At 37.6% G+C, this 21,249-nt stretch overlaps 2 protein-coding genes across 14 annotated transcripts in view; both read right to left on the bottom strand.

The window, feature by feature from the left end:
- The window catches only part of LOC139951493 (uncharacterized), a 53,325-nt gene that overhangs the window by 19,139 nt on the left and 12,937 nt on the right, over nucleotides 1–21,249 (bottom strand). For 4 of the 13 annotated variants that reach the window (XR_011787785.1, XM_071950401.1, XM_071950403.1 and 1 more), the window contains exons 1-8: nucleotides 9,407–9,524; nucleotides 7,924–8,283; nucleotides 6,416–6,580; nucleotides 4,930–5,292; nucleotides 4,001–4,072; nucleotides 3,067–3,441; nucleotides 2,389–2,715; nucleotides 1,574–1,903 (exon numbers count right to left, since the gene is read on the bottom strand). The exons of 2 other annotated variants lie outside the window; for them this stretch is intronic. Coding sequence is in view for 10 of the 11 variants with exons in the window: in XM_071950401.1 (XP_071806502.1) it covers nucleotides 1,574–1,903; nucleotides 2,389–2,715; nucleotides 3,067–3,441; nucleotides 4,001–4,072; nucleotides 4,930–5,292; nucleotides 6,416–6,485 (1,537 nt within the window). In the remaining variant the exon portion in view is untranslated. Of the gene's footprint in view, nucleotides 1–317; nucleotides 654–1,573; nucleotides 1,904–2,388; nucleotides 2,716–3,066; nucleotides 3,442–4,000; nucleotides 4,073–4,929; nucleotides 5,293–6,415; nucleotides 6,581–7,923; nucleotides 8,284–9,406; nucleotides 9,525–20,552; nucleotides 20,952–21,249 lie in introns of those variants that run through there. 7 more of the 13 variants (XM_071950402.1, XM_071950404.1, XM_071950407.1 and 4 more) reach the window with 5 other exon arrangements.
- LOC139951497 (uncharacterized) lies at nucleotides 9,445–19,772 on the bottom strand. Its single transcript, XM_071950428.1, has 6 exons — nucleotides 19,678–19,772; nucleotides 18,741–19,094; nucleotides 16,466–16,822; nucleotides 14,206–14,601; nucleotides 10,918–11,277; nucleotides 9,445–9,571 (listed from the first exon to the last, which is right to left on the bottom strand). The coding sequence occupies exons 1-6, from the start codon at nucleotides 19,739–19,741 to the stop codon at nucleotides 9,531–9,533; spliced, it is 1,572 nt and encodes a 523-aa protein (XP_071806529.1). The 5' UTR covers nucleotides 19,742–19,772; the 3' UTR covers nucleotides 9,445–9,530.

Raw genomic sequence — 21,249 nt, 5'->3', positions numbered from 1 at the left:
AACATTCTAAAAGTGGGTTAAACATGTGGAAAAGTTGGTAGGCTCTACAAATGCTTAGAAATGTGTCGGAAATCTTAACACTGTTTGTATAGTGTAGCTGTAGTTCTCACAATGTTTAATACTGTCAACAGCTCTCCATTGCTCGTTACCAAGTCAGTTGTTATTTTGAGTTATTACCATTAGTGTCCAGTGCCTCTAAAGTTACTTTTAGGTTTGGTCAAAGAAAACGAAGACATGAATACCAAATTGTTACTATAGATGAATAAATGTTTATGTGTATACTTCTACGATTCAAAGAGTCATCAATAATAATTTACCTTTGACCAGTATTCCAACGATGAACAGTAAGAGTCCTGATGACATCTTCATGCGCTGCAAAACCACACTGTAGACTAGACCATAGGCGACTACGATAACCAGTAGCTTATAGTAATGGAAGTGTCAAATTTTAGGTCTAACTCGAGATTTGACTAAAATAACGTTCACTTCCTTGTACAGAATTACTACGGACTGCAAAGAAATTAAATCCCTTTATTCAAATTGAGAGCACAACAATGGAGGTTACTTCCGCATCTGGTAACATATTTTGCTGAACTTTTGGTACACTAGTCAGTCAAGTTTCAAGGTGAAATACAGACGGGGGTGTGCGTACATTTTACGGTGCACGTACAAACAAATGTTTACATTATACCCAAATACCAGTTTAAAGTTCGATCAGTATTTGACATGGTTCATAAATGAAAAGAGTGTCAAAAGAAGGTTTGTTATCAGATTTGTTTATTTGTGAACTTATAAACTAAGATGATTTTGACAACGAATTAACAAATAATAGTATTGTACACGTGACCGTGATTTTGCAATAATAAGAACATAACATGCAAACAAAAAATCACAAAACCCGAAGAAGAAAAAAACAATTACAGATCAGATATACACCGATTTCATTATGAAGCCATTACGAATTGTGATGCAGAGTATATTCTCTGTTTTTTTTTACGTTTAGGAAAACCATGTATAATTTGATATGGTTCAAGCTAACCTCCTTCTTGCTAAGTTGTAACCCTTTTCCCAGGGGACGGTTTTGTTTTGTTTTTGAAGCTAAGGACACAAGTGTCACGACTCTCGAACCCACACTCTGCTGACCACCAGAGCTTGGGCCCGGTACTCTTAACCGCTAAGCCACGACACGCCACATTCACCAGTGTTATTTGGAGCAATTAATGATGACTATACGATTATATTAAGTATATTTAATTTGCGGTAACACCATGTGTATATTATTTACTTGCCAGGTAGAGTCTCCTGCCATGACTATAGCAAGCTAGTCGAAACCATTAACGACTCACTCCGCGGTAGTGCAGTTAGTCCCAGCCGATTTTCTACCTTCCGCTCAGGTAGCAGTTTAAAAACTGAACAGTTCTTTTCAGAACTGAGACGTCTTCGGAAAATCCGAACAATCTACTCCGCGGTTGTTAAATATATAGCAAGACAGTTAAAAAAACATACTCTTATATATATTGATAGCTCACCATGCAATGCCCCAAATCATATAATTCGATGATATTATACAAACCATCAACAGCAAGGGTGAGATCAGCAGCTGGGTACGGCATCGTTGACTCCTTGGTCTTTGCTTCACATTTCACTCGCTGTTTGTGGTAGTTTCTCTGTGGAGTAAATACCCAGTTCTCCATGGTATCCACCAATCCACCCCCTCCTGGGGTTTGGTCCTCAGTTTCCTCTATCGCACCGTTACGATACAAGGTGATGGTTGCAGCAGGTCTGGAACCCTGAACCGTACATGTCAAAGTCTGTTCTTCATCCTGGTTTAAAGTGAGATTACCTCCAGGAACCAGATCATTACCGGCGTAAGACAGCGAGACTGAGGATTCCTTTGGCGGAACTTCATAACAAAATAAGACAAGATCAAGACTTATCAACAGAGAAACGTATGAATATAAACTCTTAATATCTATTATATCGTTTTGTATTTTTGTATTTTTATGTGAATTTCCAAATAAATAATAATAATAAAACATAGGATTCGAACTACCCCTAGCTACCGGGCAATCTCGTTAGTCTAGTTGGGAAGACACTGCTGTAGAACTGCAAGGGACGTGGGTTCGAATCCTTACTCGGACTAGCCTTAGTTTTTCAATATCTCCTGAGACTAGTCCTTAGTTAGGACTAGTCCTAACTCTTTGTGAAATCGACCACAGACTATTTTGTTCTTCCAGCCTCGGTTCGGTAACCTTGATACCAATGGGAGAAGTTCAAGATGGCTGCACCATAAAGGTATATTATAATAAGCATGTAGCAGATGCACTCGCGAACTCAAACAAGTAGCAAAGTCAAAGAGCAACAACTCTAAAATTAAATATTTCTCACCTTTGACATCGATTGTTACGCTGATACTTGTCCCATCAGTTCCTTCTTTGTTTATTGCTAGACACTTCAACTCTCGATTATGATGTTGTTCAAATGAAGCCACCAATGAAGCTGTACTTGTGCTAGTAGTGAGGCCATTCGGCTCATCAGTATTGCTGTAACTGTGAACCAATTCTTGATCTCCTACAGTCCATGTAAACGATGCTCTGGGGTTGATGTCTGGTACCACGCATGTGTACTGGCGATCGTCACCTTCCACCAGGTTTGATGTCCACCCAGGGGGGTAGGCACCAGTTGAGTCAGACAGAGTGATGATAGACGGAAAAACTGAAACAGATGAATGATGTATAGCTTTAAAAGGCACTGCCGTCGATTTCACAAAACTCTTCCTTACTTAAGACTAATCTTAGGACTAGGACGATTCCCAACCCTGCACTGTAGCATGCAGACCTTAAGATCAATCCTAAGTTAGGAAGAGTTACTCGTCCTAACTCGAGATAAGACGAGTCCTAACTCTTTCTGTTTTGTTTTAAGTAATGTTTTTTTCCTTAGTGTCATTTTTTAACACACAGGACCAAAGTTTAAAACAGCTGTTGTGCTGATAATTTTGAATCCTGTATAAAGATCTTGAAATAAAACAATATAAATAAAATACACAGTACAATTCGGCTTACTTACCTATAACTGTCAATTTTGTGGTTGCCCTGCCTGATTCTCCATCTACACCTTTCCTGTATTCCACTTCACATCCATAGATCCTATCATCATTGTAAACATTAACTTCAGCAAAGGTAAAGGTTGACATAGAGTCATCTCTAGTCATGGTGTGAGTAGATGAATCGTATCCATTGAAATACTCAGGATTTGTTATTGCGGTGTTAGAAAACCTAGCTATTGCTGAAGCTGCAACAAATGCATCGCTGTTATACCATAGCACACGGTATAAGACATAGCCTTGTGTGCTCAGTGAGTAACTGCAAGTAAGAGTTGTTCTTGTTCCATTCACACTGGACACGGGTGGTGCTGATACTTGCAAAGCCTGGTTGGATGTGGCTGGAGACAGAAAGAACAAGATGGATTTCACATGACGTCATTGACCGCCATCTTTGATGACAAAGTAATGGAATAGCGCACTCGTGTACGACTCGTGTACTCGTGCACTCGCGACTCTTAGCCAATGATACACTGTGCTTAGAGTAAAAGTTGCATCAACTTTTTAAACAAATTTAAACGATCAACATGTTTATCATTTTGACACCTGCTTACATGGTTTGTAGGATTCAAACACGCATAACAATCTAAACATGGGTTAAACATGTGGAAAAAATGGTAGGCTCTACAAATGCTTAGAAATGTGTTGGAAATCTTAACACCGTTTGTATAGTGTAGCTGTAGTTCTCACAATGTTTAATACTGTCAACAGCTCTCCATTGCTCGTTACCAAGTCAGTTTTTGTGCTAGCAATTATTTTGAGTTATTACCATTAGTGTCCAGTGCCTCTAAAGTTACTTTTAGGTTTTAAAAAAAACTTGAATACCAAATTGTTACTATAGCTGAATAAATGTTTATGTGTCTATTTCTACGATTGAAATAGTCATCAATAATAACTCACATTTTAACAGTATTCCAACGATGAACAGTAAGAGTCCTGACATCTTCATGCGCTGCAAAACCACACTGTAGACTAGACCATAGGCGACTACGTCAACCAGTAGCTTATAGTAATGGAAATGTCAAATTTAAGGTCTAACTCGAGATTTGACTAAAATAACGTTCACTTCCTTGTACAGAATTACTACGGACTGCAAACAAAATAAGTCCCTTTATTCACATTCGCAGCACAACAATGGAGGCAACTTCCGCATCTGGTAACATATTTTGCTGAACTTTTGGTACAATAGTCATTCAAGTTTCAAGGTGGTGTACGGGGGTGTACGTATATTTACGGTGCATGTAACAAACCAAATAAAAGTTTAAAGATCGATCAACATTTGACTTGGTTCAAAAGCTTTATGAAAAGAATGTCAAAAGAATTGTCAACTAACAAACTAAGATGATTTTAACAACGAATTAAACAATTATGCTCTTGTACACGTCACCGTGATTTTGCAATGACAAGAACATAACATGCAAACAAACAATCACAAAACCCGAAAAAAATATAGATTAGATATACACCAATGTAATTTATAAAGCCATTATGAATTGTGATGCAGAGTATATTCTCTGCTTTTTCTAAGTGAAGGAAAACCAAGTATAATTTCATATCGTTCATGCTAACCTCTTGATCTTTGCTATGTTTTTATAAGTGTTGACGTTGTTAAAGTTGTAACCCTTTCCCAGGGGACGGTTTTTTTTTTTTTTTTTTTTTTTTAATTTATACAATAACAATACAATACCAATTTCACATAAAGTGCAGTAAATTTTCAATTTTTTTCTTTTTAATGGACAAATAAATTATTGAATTGAATTGACTTGCAGTTAATAATTCGTCACTACAGAAAGCATACGTTACAAAATTGATTTTTATTTCAAACTCACCTCTTACTCTCATAACAGCAGTACCAAACTGGTTTCCGATTCCAGAGCCGATATTCAAACGGCACCAGTACTGAGCCTCATCATGCAATGTAACTGATTTGATGGTGAGAGGAACACCACCTAGTAGAGCTGCATCAAACTCGTAATGGTTTTGATCCACTAAAGGATCCCATATGACAGCTTGGTTTAGGGTAGATAAAAGTATGGCATCAGCATCATTAAAGGTCACATTGAAGGGGCCCTTTTTCCAACTGACTTGTCTAATTGTACCAGATTCAGTTGATGTGCAAGTCAATGTTGTATCTGTACCACTGTCCACTAATGGACCACTGCTGATAACTATTTCCAGCTCTGCAGATACACCTTTATTAAAACACAAGAAGAAGTTTGATTATCAGTAGTATGAAGTACAAGGATTTTATTGTTAAATTTGCATAGGGGATAAAGAATATCCATTTTGGTGTCACCCATATACACCGATGTGTGTTAGCACTGTGTTTACTCAGTACTTTCCCGAGTTCTATGAAATAAATAATAGGAATACTACTCTGGTTGTGGGTTCGAATCCCACCCGAGTAATATTGTGTTCGCAGAACTTGGGCAAGTACTGAGGTTACAAGGCTATACGCACATCGGTGTATATGGGTAAAACCAAAATGAATTATACAATGAATTTACTTGAATCCAAAGTGGAATAGTATGCCTATTATGTTGGATACATAATTGATGTCAAGTCACTAAGTTGATTTATTAATTTACACCTGTAGTTATATTAATCCATCTTTGTCTTGTCCCAATTGTCGGTCTTAAATTTGGATGTGTGTTTGTGTGATGTGTAATGTAGAGTGATATTGTCCCCGTGGTTGTCTGCTCTAAAAGGAAAAGTACAGAAGTGACTTGTCTTATTCGTTTCTCAAAAACTACAGCACCTCAGGAAGTTATATTTAAAGGCAGTGGACACTATTGGTAATTGTCGTAGACTATTCTTCTCACTCGGTGTATCTCAACATATGCATAAAACAACAAACCTGTGAAAATTTGAGCTCAATTGGTCGTCGAAGTTTCGAGATAATAATGCAAGAAAAAACCACCTATGTCACACGAAGCTGCGTTTAGATGGTTGATTTCGAGACCTCAAATTCTATATGTGAGGTCTAAAAATAAAATTTGTGGAAATTTTCTTTTTTCTCGAAAACTATGTCACTTCAGAGGGAGCCGTTTCTCACAATGTTTTATACCATCAACCTCTCCCCATTACTCATCACCAAGTAAGGTTGTATGCTAATAATTATTTTGAGTAATTACCAATAGTGTCCGCTGCCTTTAAAGGGATAAGCTTTTTACCATCAATATTTTTAAACTGTGTGAATTTACTGTAAATCTGTAGATATTGTGTTTTGTAACATACAACAAGAACACAGACCCAAAAAGTACCAAAATTGTTCCTATAGACGAATATACGTTTAATTCCACCATAATAATTTACCTTTTAACAGTATTCCAATGATGAACAGTATTAGTCCTGACATTTCCACGCTCTGCAAAACCGTACGCATTGTAAACTATAGGCGACTGTAATATTCAGTAACTTCATAGTACAGTGTCAAATTTTAGTTTGAGACTTTACTCATCTTTTGCATTTCCTGATAACCTGTAACGTGGGAACACAACTATTTTATTCAAACTCGCAACGCAATATACATACAATAGAGGAAGTATACTTCCGTGTTTGGGAACATAGTTTGCAGTTCTTTTGGTGTAATAGTCTGTGTATACAGTTTCAAGGTGAAATACAGACGAACGAGTCCTGCACATATAAAGTGCATTTTTAAAATTTTGATCAAAATCAAAATAACAGTTCAAAAATCGGTCAGCCATTCCACTTAACAGCGTTCGACTCATTCACAAGTGTTTTGTAATTTAAATCAAAATAAAATGAAAAGAGTATCAAAGGGTTTGTCACCATGTGTTTTTTTTATATTGTCGCAATATTAACAAATATTATTTTGACAACGATTTAGCACCGGGTCACCTCGATTTTGCAACATGCACCCCCCCCCCAAAAAAAAGGGACCACGAAACACCCCCACGCACGACCATGTGTTGCAGTCCCTGTGAACATTCCTTTGTTTAATAGGAAAGAAAAAAAATCCTCAACACTGTAAATAACACTGCGTGTAAGTCCACATATATTGGTCCATACACATGCTTCTTTTGTTCTCAGCTCAACACTATACGTGTAACTATCTTGTACCACAACACTGTGTAGTAACACTGGGTATGTCTACTAATTGATAACCGAGGACCTCAAAAGGGATCCGGGAAAAGGTTACACCGAGGACAGTTCTCGGTAGATTTTGTGTACAAAACCAATGGGGACGTCTGATAAATAATGTCCAAGCAATGGGCGAACAAAGAGAAACCCTCGGTATACGCCATAAACACTGTGGCCGAGAGCGTGGCCAATCGATGACCAATCGTGGGCCAAACGTGGGAGGATCTCAATTGGCGTGGTTTGGTCGGGGTGGGTTCTCCCAGGTCAGGAAGCTGCATTCTCTCCCCACGCTTATTTTGAACATGCTCAAAATAAGCGTAGCCGGGTCGTAGCTAACAATGAGCGGGGAAAAGGTCGTAGTGGGAACGCCATTTATCGTACAAGCAGTTTGGTAGCATCGTGGTGAGATCGCAGCACTGTCTAAGTTAAGGAAAACCAAGTATAATTTGATATCGTTCATGCTAACCTCTTGATCTTTGCTCTGTTGTTATAAGTGTTGACATTGTTAAAGTTGTAACCCTTCCCCAGGGGACAGTTTTTGCTTTTTTTGTGTGATAACTTTTGTACAATAACAATACAATACAAATTTGAAATAATAGTGCAGTAATTTATTTTCTTTTTAATGGACAAATAAATTATTGAATTGAATTGACTTGCAGTTAATAATTCGTCACTACAGAAGGCATACGTTACAAAATTGATTATTATTTCAAACTCACCTCTTACTCTCATAACAGCAGTACCAAACTGGTTTCCGATTCCAGAGCCGATATTCAAATAACACCAGTACTGAGCCTCATCATGCAAAGTAACTGATTTAATGGTGAGAGGAACTCCACTTAGAGTATGATCAAACTCATAATGGTTTTGATCCACTGAAGGACCCCATAAGACACCTTGTTTAATGTTATAGAAAACTATGGTATCAGCATCATTAAAGGTCACATTGAAGGGGCCCTTTTTCCAACTGACTTCTCTAATTGTACCGGATGAAGTTGATGTGCAAGTCAATGTTGTATCTGTACCACTGTCAACCAATGGACCACTGCTGATAACTATTTCCAGCTCTGCAGGTACACCTTTGTTAAAACACAAGAAGAAACTTGATTATCAGTAGTATGAAGTACAAGGATTTTATTGTTAAATTTGCATAGGGGATAAAGAATATTCATTTTGGTGTCACCCATATACACCGATGTGTGTTAGCACTGTGTTTACTCAGTACTTTACCGAGTTCTATGAAATAAATAATAGGAATATTACTCTGGTTGTGGGTTCGAATCCCACCCGAGTAATATTGTGTTCGCAGAACTTGGGCAAGTACTGAGGTTACAAGGCTATACGCACATCGGTGTATATGGGTAAAACCAAAATGAATTATACAATGAATTTACTAGAATCCAAATTAGAACAGTATGCCTATTATGTTGGATACATAATTGATGTCAAGTCACTAAGTTGATTTATTAATTTACACCTGTAGTTATATTAATCCATCTTTGTCTTGTCCCAATTGTCGGTCTTAAATTTGGATGTGTGTTTGTGTGATGTGTAATGTAGAGTGATATTGTCCCCGTGGTTGTCTGCTCTAAAAGGAAAAGTACAGAAGTGACTTGTCTTATTCGTTTCTCAAAAACTACAGCACCTCAGGAAGTTATATTTAAAGGCAGTGGACACTATTGGTAATTGTCATAGACTATTCTTCTCACTCGGTGTATCTCAACATATGCATAAAACAACAAACCTGTGAAAATTTGAGCTCAATTGGTCGTCGAAGTTTCGAGATAATAATGCAAGAAAAAACCACCTATGTCACACGAAGTTGCGTTTAGATGGTTGATTTCGAGACCTCAAATTCTATATGTGAGGTCTAAAAATAAAATTCATGGAAATTTTCTTTTTTCTCGAAAACTATGTCACTTCAGAGGGAGCCGTTTCTCACAATGTTTTATACCATCAACCTCTCCCCATTACTCATCACCAAGTAAGGTTGTATGCTAATAATTATTTTGAGTAATTACCAATAGTGTCCGCTGCCTTTAAAGGGATAAGCTTTTTACCATCAATATTTTTAAACTGTGTGAATTTACTGTAAATCTGTAGATATTGTGTTTTGTAACATACAACAAGAACACAGACCCAAAAAGTACCAAAATTGTTCCTATAGACGAATATACGTTTAATTCCACCATAATAATTTACCTTTTAACAGTATTCCAATGATGAACAGTATTAGTCCTGACATTTCCACGCTCTGCAAAACCGTACGCATTGTAAACTATAGGCGACTGTAATATTCAGTAACTTCATAGTACAGTGTCAAATTTTAGTTTGAGACTTTACTCATCTTTTGCATTTCCTGATAACCTGTAACGTGGGAACACAACTATTTTATTCAAACTCGCAACGCAATATACATACAATAGAGGAAGTATACTTCCGTGTTTGGGAACATAGTTTGCAGTTCTTTTGGTGTAATAGTCTGTATATACAGTTTCAAGGTGAAATACAGACGAACGAGTCCTGCACATTATAAAGTGCATTTTTACAATTTTGATCAAAATCAAAATAACAGTTCAAAAATCGGTCAGCCATTCCACTTGAAAGCGTTCGACTCATTCACAAGTGTTTTGTAATTTAAATCAAAATAAAATGAAAAGAGTGTCAAAGGGTTTGTTGCCATGTGTTTTTTTAATTTGTCGAAATATTAACAAATATTATTTTGACAACGATTTAGCACCGGGTCACCTCGATTTTGCAACATGCACCCCCCCCCCCCCAAAAAAAAAGGGACCACGAAACACCCCCACGCACGACCACTTGTTGCAGTCCCTGTGAACATTCCTTTGTTTAATAGGACAAAAAAAAATCCTCAACACTGTTAATAACACTGCGTGTAAGTCCACATATATTGGTCCATACACATACTTCTTTTGTTCTCAGCTCAACACTATACGTGTAACTATCTTGTACCACAACACTGTGTAGTAACACTGGGTGTGTCTACTAATTGATAACCGAGGACCTCAAAAGGGATCCGGGAAAAGGTTACACCGAGGACAGTTCTCGGTAGATTTTGTGTACAAAACCAATGGGGACGTCTGATAAATAATGTCCAAACAATGGGCGAACAAAGAGAAACCCTCGGTATACGCCATAAACACTGTGGCCGAGAGCGTGGCCAATCGATGACCAATCGTGGGCCAAACGTGGGAGGATCTCAATTGGCGTGGTTTGGTCGGGGTGGGTTCTCCCAGGTCAGGAAGCTGCATTCTCTCCCCACGCTTATTTTGAACATGCTCAAAATAAGCGTAGCCGGGTCGTAGCTAACAATGAACGGGGAAAAAGTCGTAGTGGGAACGCCATTTATCGTACAAGCAGTTTGGTAGCATCGTGGTGAGATCGCAGCACTGTCTAAGTTAAGGAAAACCAAGTATAATTTGATATCGTTCATGCTAACCTCTTGATCTTTGCTCTGTTGTTATAAGTGTTGACATTGTTAAAGTTGTAACCCTTCCCCAGGGGGCAGTTTTTGCTTTTTTTGTGTGATAACATTGATACAATAACAATACAATACAAATTTGAAATAATAGTGCAGTAATTTTGTATCTTTTTAATGGACAAATAAATTATTGAATTGAATTGACTTACAGTTAATAATTCGTCACTACAGTAGGCATACGTTACAAAATTGATTATTATTTCAAACTCACCTCTAACTCTCATAACAGCAGTACCAAACTGGTTTCCGATTCCAGAGCCGATATTCAAATAACACCAGTACTGAGCTTCATCATGCAAAGTAACTGATTTAATGGTGAGAGGAACTCCACTTAGAGTATGATCAAACTCATAATGGTTTTGATCCACTGAAGGACCCCATAAGACACCTTGTTTAATGTTATAGGAAACTATGGTATCAGCATCATTAAAGGTCACATTGAAGGGGCCCTTTTTCCAACTGACTTCTCTAATTGTACCGGATGAAGTTGATGTGCAAGTCAATGTTGTATCTGTACCACTGTCAACCAATGGACCACTGCTGATAACTATTTCCAGCTCTGCAGGTACACCTTTATTAAAACATAAGAGGAAGCTTGATTATCAGTAGTATGAAGTACAAGGATTTTATTGTTAAATTTGCATAGGGGATAAAGAATATTCATTTTTGGTTTTACCCATATACACCGATGTGTGGTACCACTGTTTACTCAGTACTTAGCCGAGTTCTATGCAAAAAATCACAGGCATATTAACCGGGTCGTGGGTTTGAATCCTACCGAGTAATGTTCCAGTGATTTTTTTCACAGAACTCGGGAAAGTACTAACACAAATCGGTGTATATGGGTAAAACCAAAATAAATAATACAATGAATTTACTAGAATCCATGACCAGACACCATTATATATCAAGGATTGCTTTACTTTTCATAACCCATCTCGCCCTAATCTTCGCTCTTCTCGAGACCCATTTTTGCTTACCATTCCTAGGACCTGAAGCAAATCTGGCGATCGCACATTCACTGTAACCGCATCCACAGAATGGAACAACATCCCTTCTTTCATTAAAACCGCTAAATCCACAGACCAATTTAAAAAACTTCTGAAAACACATCGCTTCCCTGTTTAAGCTTTTCTCTTTTACTCATGCTTTTCAACTATTGTGTATGTAGCTTTTCCGATAAGATGTTGTTGTTTATTGTGCATTTTCAGTTTTTTGTAAGCGCTGTGATATAGTTTATTAGGGAGCGTTTCTAAATAAATGTTATTATTTATTATTTAATATTAAATAAGAATAATATGCCTATGTTGGATACTTTGTCAAGTCACTAAGTTAATTTATTAGTTTACAATTCTCATGTTATACTTTTAGTAATATTGTCTGGCAGTGACCATGTCGGTCTTAAACTTGGATGTGTGTGTGTGTCTGATGTGTATATTGTCCCCATGGTTGTCTGTTCTAAAAGAAAAAATACAAAAGTGGCTTGTTTTATTCGTTTCTCAAAAACTACAGCACCTCAGCAAGTTATGTAAAGGGATAAGCTTTTTACCATCAATATCTTTTAACTGTGTGAGTTTACTGTTAATCTGTGGACATTGTGTTTTGTAATATACAAAAAGTATACAGACCCAAAAAGTACAAAATTATTCCTATTGATGAATAAACGTTTATGTTTAATTCTACGATTCAAATATTCCCCATAATATTACCTTTTAACAGTATTCCAACGATGAATATGATTAGTCCTGACATTTTCATGCTCTGCAAAACCGTAGGCCTACGCAACGTAAACTTCAGGCGACTGTAATATTCAGTAACTTCATAGTACAGTGTCAAATTTTAGTTTGAGACTTTACTCATGTAATGCATTTCCTGATAACCTGTAACGTGGGAACACAACTATTTTATTCAACCTCGCAGCGCAATATACATACAATTGAGGTAGTACTTCCGTGTTTAGGAACATACTTTACAGTTCTTTTGGTGTAATACTTTACAGTTTCAAGGTGAAATACAGACGAACGAGTCCTGTACATATAAAGTGCATTTTTACAATTTTGATCAAAATCAAAATAACAGTTCAAAAATCGGTCAGCCGTTCCACTTGAAAGCGTTCGACTCAGTATGTTATTTAAATCAACATAAAATGAAAAGAGTGTCAAAGGGTTTGTCGCCATGCTGTTTTTTTATTTGTCGAAAGGCTTGTTTAATTGACAAATTACAAACAAATATTATTTTGACAACGATTTAGCATCTGCTCACCTCGATTTTGCAACATGCACCCCCCCAAAAAAAAAATAAAATAAAATAAAAAGGGACCACGAAACACCCCCGCGCACACCCATGTGTTGCAGTCCCTGTGTGGACATTCCTTTGTTTAATAGGAAAAAAATAATTTGCCTCAACACTGTAAATAACACTGCGTGTAAGTCCACATATAGTGGTCCATACACATACTTCTTTTGTTCTCAGCTCAACACTATAACTATCTTGTACCACAACACTGTGTAGTAACACTGGGCATGTCTACTAATTGATAACCGAGGACCTCAAAAGGGATCCGGGAAAAGGTTACACCGAGGACAGTCCTCGGTAGATTTTGTGTACAAAACCAATGGGGACGTCTGATAAATAATGTCCAAACAATGGGAGAACAAAGAGAAACCCTCGGTATACGCCATAAACACTGTGGCCGAGAGCGTGGCCAATCGAGGACCAATCGTGGGCTAAACGTGGGAGGATTTAAATGGGTGTGGTTTGGTCGGGGTGGGTTCTCCCAGGTCGGGAAGCTGCATTCTCTCCCCACGCTTATTTTGAACATATTCAAATTAAGCGTAGCCGGGTCGTAGCTAACAATGAGCGGGGAAAAAGTCGTGGTGGGAACGCCATTATCGCACAAGCAGCGTGGTAGCATCGTGGTGAGATCGCAGCACTCGTATTAATGACAGCGAGTCAGCAACAGTGTTGACGTAGAAGCAGTACTTGTGTACACACAAATGCATTGAATTAGAATGTTGCGTGCAGTCTTTAATTTGCATTATTGCTTGCATGATTTTGACGGCGATTGTGTCCCGACTTGATACATTTTTGAGATCCCGGTGATCGGCATGGTCTTTTTAAGGTCGTAGGGGCTGTGCGAGCGGGGTATAACATTAAGTACACACGGTCTAATGATGATGAGAAAAAAATCCCTTGGAGTATTTTTTTCTGAAATGTCAGATTTGATGAGCCAAAATAAAACTAATTTCCCGTTTGGAGTTCATCGCTCAGTGAGCGTTTTATTCAGTGTCTCATATTTTTACCAATATTATTCAAAATGTGTTATCGTGTTCTCGTGACCCAGATATCCGATCGATCTCAAACCTCTACAGGTTTGTCAGGTTATGTATTATGATGGGTTGCATTAAGTGCTTACTCTGCCAGCAAATGTTTTGTACGCAAAAAATAATTCTGTAATGTTCCTTTAATTTTTAAAATGTTCTAAAACAATAGTACTTACTGTACACAATCAAGTCAGTTGTGGCAATTGCATTAGAGTTCGTTCCGTCAGGTCGTACCACTATTACTCTGCACAAATACCACCCTCTATCTCTGCTAAACTCCACGTTAAAAATTTCAAAAGTACTGATGAAGTTATTCATGTTTCCAGATCTGGAAACATTGTATTGTGATTGGTCATCATAAGCACTGCCATATGTAGGAGATGTTGCATCTAGATAGAATTCAGCAATCCTGAGAGTAGATGGGCCTGAAACACTCTCTCCCTTGAACCAATCCAGAGTGAAAACTAAATAAGAACTGTCCAGAATCGCATACGAACAAGAGAGGACAGTGTGGTCGCCAACATAACTGGTTTCAGATTCAAGACTCACTGTGACTACTTGACCATTAGTAACTAAAAAAAAAAGAAAATAGAAAATTTCAATTCTTCTTCTAAAAGTCATGTTGGCAGCTTTTAGTCAATGTAACGTTCATTTTCTGCTTAGAGTTACTATGAATTGAAAATACTTTCCATTTATTTAAATTCGCAGTGTAGTTTACATACAATGAACAGGTTAATTCTTACACATCTGGTAACATATTTTGTCGTTCTTTTGGTATAATGTTTCAAGGTGAAATACATACGGACGTACGTACGGGGGCTGATTTCCGCCAACAGCAAAACACTTTTTCAGATGCGGCGTTTCAAAGCCCCATCGCGGCGTTTGAACGCACCACAACGCCGATTTTTACTCCACAAAATGGCCGACGTAAAAGGAAAACCGTGCAATTTCGAGGCATGTGTGTGTGTACCATTATATTCTACTTTTAAAACATCTATTTATCCATACGCATTTTATAACTAACGGTTTCCAGCGCTTTTCAAAGACCAACCCGCCCGATTCAAGGCAACATATCCCTTTAATGGCGTAATGAGTTATGGATTCACCATAATGCCCCATTGGACAGGGTCAGGAGAGATGTATTGAACTTTTTCAATAACATCATAAAGGACACGGCAGTTTATTAATACATGAACCCCCCAAAGTACTGAACTGTAACCTTAGTATTAACTACGTTACACTAAGTACTTTGTCGAGTTCTGTGGACAAGTTGACTATGTCTGGGCAAGCTGCCACAGAGCACCATACAGGGCACAATAGTAATTGCCAAATAATGCCAGTTTAAGACCACCGTTGGGTGCTGCGTAAGAGTATATTGCGCATTATTGTTCTATCCGAAGGGAACTTTCATTCATTCATTCATTCATTCATTTCTATAAAAAAAAAAAACCATTAAAAAAAAAACAAAAAAAAAAACGGTAACACTAAGCTGAATTATTGTAGTATTGTTTTGTATGACAGCATTGAAATAAATGTACCAATACTGAGTGAGATCAACACACGAAAATATTGTTAAAAATTACATAGATAAAAGACATAAAAGTGTACCGCTGCAGTACGGGGGTACACAAATACATAAAAACAAAGATGCCAATAAATAATTATAAATATAAATTTGATGAACCACTGAAAGGCATTATAAAAATGCACAGGGTGTTATGGGAACCCTCTTACACATTGAAACCACACTACGAAAGAAACCACTTAAAAACAGGGTTCCCTTGCAATTAGAAACTGAACAGCCCCAAAAAAATATTTTTAAAAATATGACAACAAAAAAGGAATATGTCCTACAAGTTTGATAAAACATTGAGAAGTTACACAAATGAACAGGGTCGATTTCACAACTTAGACTTTAGTCCTAGGAGACGTACAAAACGTATGGCTAGTCCTACGTTAGGACAAGTAACCCATCTTAACTCAAGATAAGACTAGTCTTAAAGGCATTGGAGACTATTGGTAAATACTCAAAATAATTATCAGCATAAAACCTCACTTGATGACGAGTAATGGTGAGAGGTTGATAGTATACAACATTGTGAGAAACGGCTCTCTCTGAAGTGACGTTTTTGAGGAAGAAGTAGTTCTCCACGAATTTGATTTCTAGGACAGATTTAGAATTTGAGGTCTCGAAATCAAGCATCTGAAAGCACACAACTTCGTGTGACAAGGGTGTTTTTTCTTTCATATAGTTATTTCGCAACTCCGACGACCAATCGAGCTCAAATTTTCACAGGTTTGTTATTTTATGCATATGCTGAGATACACCAAGTGAGAAGACTGGTCTTTGACAATTACGAATAGTGTCCAGTGTCGTTAACTCTTTGTGAGATCCACCCTAGACTTTAGTGGTTTATCCCCGCACTGAACACTCACCTCTTACTCTCATAACAGCTGACCCTTCCTCCTCTCCCACAATATTCAAGGTACACCAGTACTTAGCTTCATCATCTAATGTCACTGATTTAATGGTGAGAGGAACACCACTTATAGTTTGATCAAACTCATAGTGGTTTGGATCCACTGAGTTACCCCATAAGACGGGGTCACCTTGGAGGTAATAAACGATCGGTGCAGCATTATTATAAGTCCCATCGAATGGACCCTTTTTCCAACTGACTTCTCTGGGTGAACCAGATTCAGTTGATGTGCAAGTCAATGTTGTTTCTGTACCACTGTCCACCAATGGACCACTACTGATGACTACATCCAGCTGTGCAGAAATACCCCCACCTTGATTATAAAACAAAAACACAAAGAAAACCAAATAAAAGTTATGTACAGTAGGTGTACTATGAAAAACAAGGAGCCAGCTATGATCCGAATGGCACAATATTGTAATTATTATAATAAAGCTTAGGAAACCCAACTTAAACAACATTCTATAAAAAAAATAACAAAACACAATGGTTGGCAATACAATGGCAACTTTGTTTTACAAAATAATAATAGGCCTATAGATGCACATTCCTAAATAATCACTTGTTACCGCAAACCTAAAAGAACACACAATTTAATACATAAATAACCAACCTAACCAGGGGCCAATTTCACAAAGCATTTGTATTGTCACATCACACTTTACTAAGCAACTACGATTGGTTTGCAGTTATGATCAATTTTCAATCTTTGTGAAATCGGCCCCACAACCCGTATTTAGATAAGTTGGTAGACTATGGTGAGTTAGATATTAATGCAAAAAAAAAAAAAAAAAAAACTATCGGGAAGGTACAACAATTTCCTGAACATTTAGAAAAACCAAGAGCTAAATACAAAAGTGAATACATCTCCTCTTATCACACACAGCACACCTCAACTAGCTCCTCGGGTCGATGAGTTTGCCGTGATCATAACAATGATTTGTATTTTGACATCACACAATGCCTAGCAACTACAGATTGATTTGGACTAAACATAAGATCAATTTCAACTCTTTGTGAACTCGACCCCTGGTCACGTATCTTTATTACTCGCTACGGTGAACGAGCCTTCTCCCGTGTGTGCCCCCAAACTTTGGAACAATCTCCCATTCATCACGCGCAATTCCCCGAATGTGAACATGTTCAAAACTAAATTGAATACCTACCCGTGATTGCTCCTTTTTTAAATCTTTTTTTTTAAATAATAATAATACCTATTACTTTTTTTGTAAAGTGCTTAGAAACTCTATGTATGAAGCGCTATAAAACTGTTGTATTTATGTCATCCAGGAAGAAACTGTGTTTGTGTTCCAACGATTCAAATAATCACAAAACTTACTTGTTAACAGTATTCCAATGACGAACAGTGGTAGTCCTGACATTTTCATGCGCTGCAAAACCATACTGAATGTAGACAATACTATGGGCGAGTGAGGTCCCAACTGTCAGCTTAGTCGATTAATTATTATTATTTGGAACTTAAGTTTTTACTTGCTATAACGTTAATTTCCTGCCTAGGAGACTGCCTAGAGAGACTAGAAATTGAAACCATATCAAGTTCTTTTATTTAAGTTCGCAGGGCTACTTCCGTGTTTGGGGACAAAGTTTACACTTTGTATATAGCCAGTCAAGTTTCAAGGTGAAATACACACGAACATTTCTATGTTTGTAAAGGCTGCATTGTGTATTAAGTGTATCATGGCCTAGCAGTTAATAATAACTTTCTGATTTTTTTTCTGAGATTTGAGTAAAACAAGTCACTACAACTATTTTTGCTTAAAAGCATGTAAAACGTTTTCGTGACATTGCCATTACCATCATCACCAAACTTTGTAAGCTTATTATATATTCGTGGACATTGTGTTTTGTGGTACAAAAAGTACATTAAACAACCGCTGTTGCTGCGTAAGAGTTGTGCGCAATTGGTTCATCCCGTGTGAACTGTTGTGGTTTTACCTGGGCCCAATTTCATGGCTCTGCTTACCGTATACAAGCACAAAATCGGCGCTTACGGAAGCAGGGAATTCTGTGTTACAAAAACCCGTATTTCACGGGTTAGCGGCGAATTTTGGCTTCTGCGCGTACGTACTCCATGTTACTAGGCATTCTAAGCTTATGATAAGGCTTGCGCAGAAATCCAGCGCTTGCACGTAAGCGAGGAATCGTGATCGTAAGCGCAGATTTGGCGGTAAGCAGAGTACGGTGAAATTGGGCCCTGCGCCGAATCTCACCTCTTACTCTCATTACAGCTGTCCCGTACTCCCTTATTCCAAAATTCAAAGTACACCAGTATTGAGCTTCATCAGCGCGAGAAACTGATTTAATGATGAGAGGAACACCACTAGCAGTTAGATCAAACTCATAATGGCTTAGATCTACTGAACCCCATTGGATAGGGCTACCCATGACGTATAAAACGATGGTATCAGCATCATTAAGGGTCCCATTGATGGGACCCTTACTCCATCTAACTTCTCTGGGTGAACCAGATTCAGTTGATGTGCAAGTCAATGTTGTATCTGTACCACTGTCCACCGATGGACCACTACTGATAACAACATCCAGCTCGGCAGAAATACCCACACCTTGATTAAAACAAAAAGAAACCAAAACGAAAACCAAATAAAATAACTTGCAGTATACATCTATTATGAAGATGAAATGTTTTTACTCTTTATTGCTAACTGATTGAAAGCACATCCAATTTGGTCTGCGGGCCACGACGTGATGTTAATCAAACAAAATGGAGTTAAGATCCTAATTTGACAAGTATTTGAACTACTTTTAGAAAACCCAAACAACATTCTACTACAAAAGAAATTCCGAAACACAATGGTTGGCAAAAATAATGACAACTTTGTTTACAAAATAACATAGGCCTCATATGAATTGAGTTATTTTGATAGTCCGATATTAAGAATACACACGTCATTATAACCACCTGATCCGAAGAAGTACGACACAAATTAACCCTGCCCTAAGTTTACGTGGTAAGACTATGGTGCTTTAGATAATGAACAACTATTAGAAAAGTACATTTTCCTGAATCTTCCGTTTAGAATTCGTTAAAGAAAAACAAGACCTCATTACAAACAAAGTTACCATCAAAAAAAAAAAAACTTGTGCGTGTGTACAAATCTTCTACGATTCAAATGTCACAGAACTTACTTGTTACCAGTATTCCAACGATGAACAGCGGTAGTCCTGACATCTTCATGCGCTGCAAAACCATACTGAATGTAGACTATACTACGTGCGAGTGAGGTCGCAACTGTCAGCTTATTAGTTGATAAATTATTAATTGGAACTTTAGTTTTTACTCGCGATAACGTTAATTTCCTGCTTAGAAATGACTAGAAATTGAAACACATTAAATTCATTTATTTTAAACTCGCAGCGCGACATACAATGTGGGTTACTTCCGTGTTTGGGGACAAAGTTTACACTTGGTATAATAATAGGCAGTCAAGTTTCAAGGTGAAATACACACGAACAAGTCTATGTTAGTGAAAGGTTGTATTGTGGGTTTTTTATGTTTGTCACGGCCGAGCGGTTATTAAGAGCACCGGATTTAAACTTTGGTGTTTCTGAACAGCAGAGTGTGGGTTCGAGAGTCGTGACACCTGTGTCCTTATAAGCACTTAACCAAGATACCTTCTTCCTTCGGATGGGACGTTAAGCCGTTGGTCCCGTGCGTCGTATAGTGCATGTAAAAGATCCCAGTAAAATTTATCGCTATAGGAGAAAGGGTTCGCCCCGGTGCATGTTCGTGGCAGTGGCTGCTGAATGCGCCGCAGCACCTTGTAACCACTATAAGGTGCTACATAATTGGGTCTCAGAACGTCAGCTCTCCTTTATATCTTTATGATTGATTTATAAGTTTGTTTTAGCATCTGAATGTAACCACTGATTTTGCAATAACAAGAACATACATGCAAAGTATAAAACCCACACATCATAGATTAAACACAACAGTGCCATGTTTTTATAATGTTGGAAAACTGAATTGTTTAAAGTTTATTTGATGATGGTCGTGCACTTACTGTATACAATCAAGTCAGTCGAATCCGCTGTATCAAAAGGGTTCGTTCCGTCAAATCGTGCCACTGTTACTCTGCACAAATACCGCCCTCTATCTCTACTAAACTCCACATTGAAAATGTCAAAAGTACTGATGAAGCTACCACTGTTTCCAGATCTGGATACATTGTATCGTGATTGGTCATCATAACCATTTCCATAATAGGGAGATGTTTCTTCTCTAATGAAGTCAGCAATCTTTTTGGTTGATGGGTCTAAAGGACTGTCTCCTTTAAACCAACTCAAAGTGAAAACTAAATAAGAACTGTCCAGAATCGCATACGAACAAGAGAGGGCAGTGTGGTCGCCAACATAACTGGTTTCAGATTCAAGACTCATTGTGACTACTTGACCGTTAGTAACTAAAGAAAAAAGAAAATAAACAAAGTTCACTTATTTTTTTATAAAATGCAAGTAGGCCTAAACAGCTATCAAAAGGTACACACTCAATGCATCATATGCATTATAGTGCACACATTAACAGCTAGGGCAATTACCATCATTATAAAGTGACTTTGATTGTTTACCATTTCTGGTTTGGTAACACCTTTGGTAATTGTCAACAGTCAAAGACCAGTATTCACTTGGTGTATCCCAACATATATACATATGCATAAAATAACAAACCTGTGAAAATTTGGGCTCAACATTTGTCATCGA

Source organism: Asterias amurensis, chromosome 19 (assembly GCF_032118995.1).
Source record: "Asterias amurensis chromosome 19, ASM3211899v1".
NCBI lineage: Eukaryota > Metazoa > Echinodermata > Asteroidea > Forcipulatida > Asteriidae > Asterias > Asterias amurensis.
This window is presented reverse-complemented; position numbering and strand designations above follow the sequence as displayed.

Excerpts from the sequence above, each read along its gene's own strand:
- LOC139951497 (XM_071950428.1), bottom strand. The coding sequence starts at position 19,741 with ATGGTTTTGCAGCGCATGAAGATGTCAGGACTACCGCTGTTCATCGTT. Across the intron at positions 14,602-16,465 it reads AGCTGTTATGAGAGTAAGAG|TTACTAATGGTCAAGTAGTC; the intron begins GTGAGTGTTCAG and ends TTTTTTTTTTAG. Across the intron at positions 11,278-14,205 it reads AACTGACTTGATTGTGTACA|GTGTACCTGCAGAGCTGGAA; the intron begins GTAAGTACTATT and ends GTTTTAATAAAG.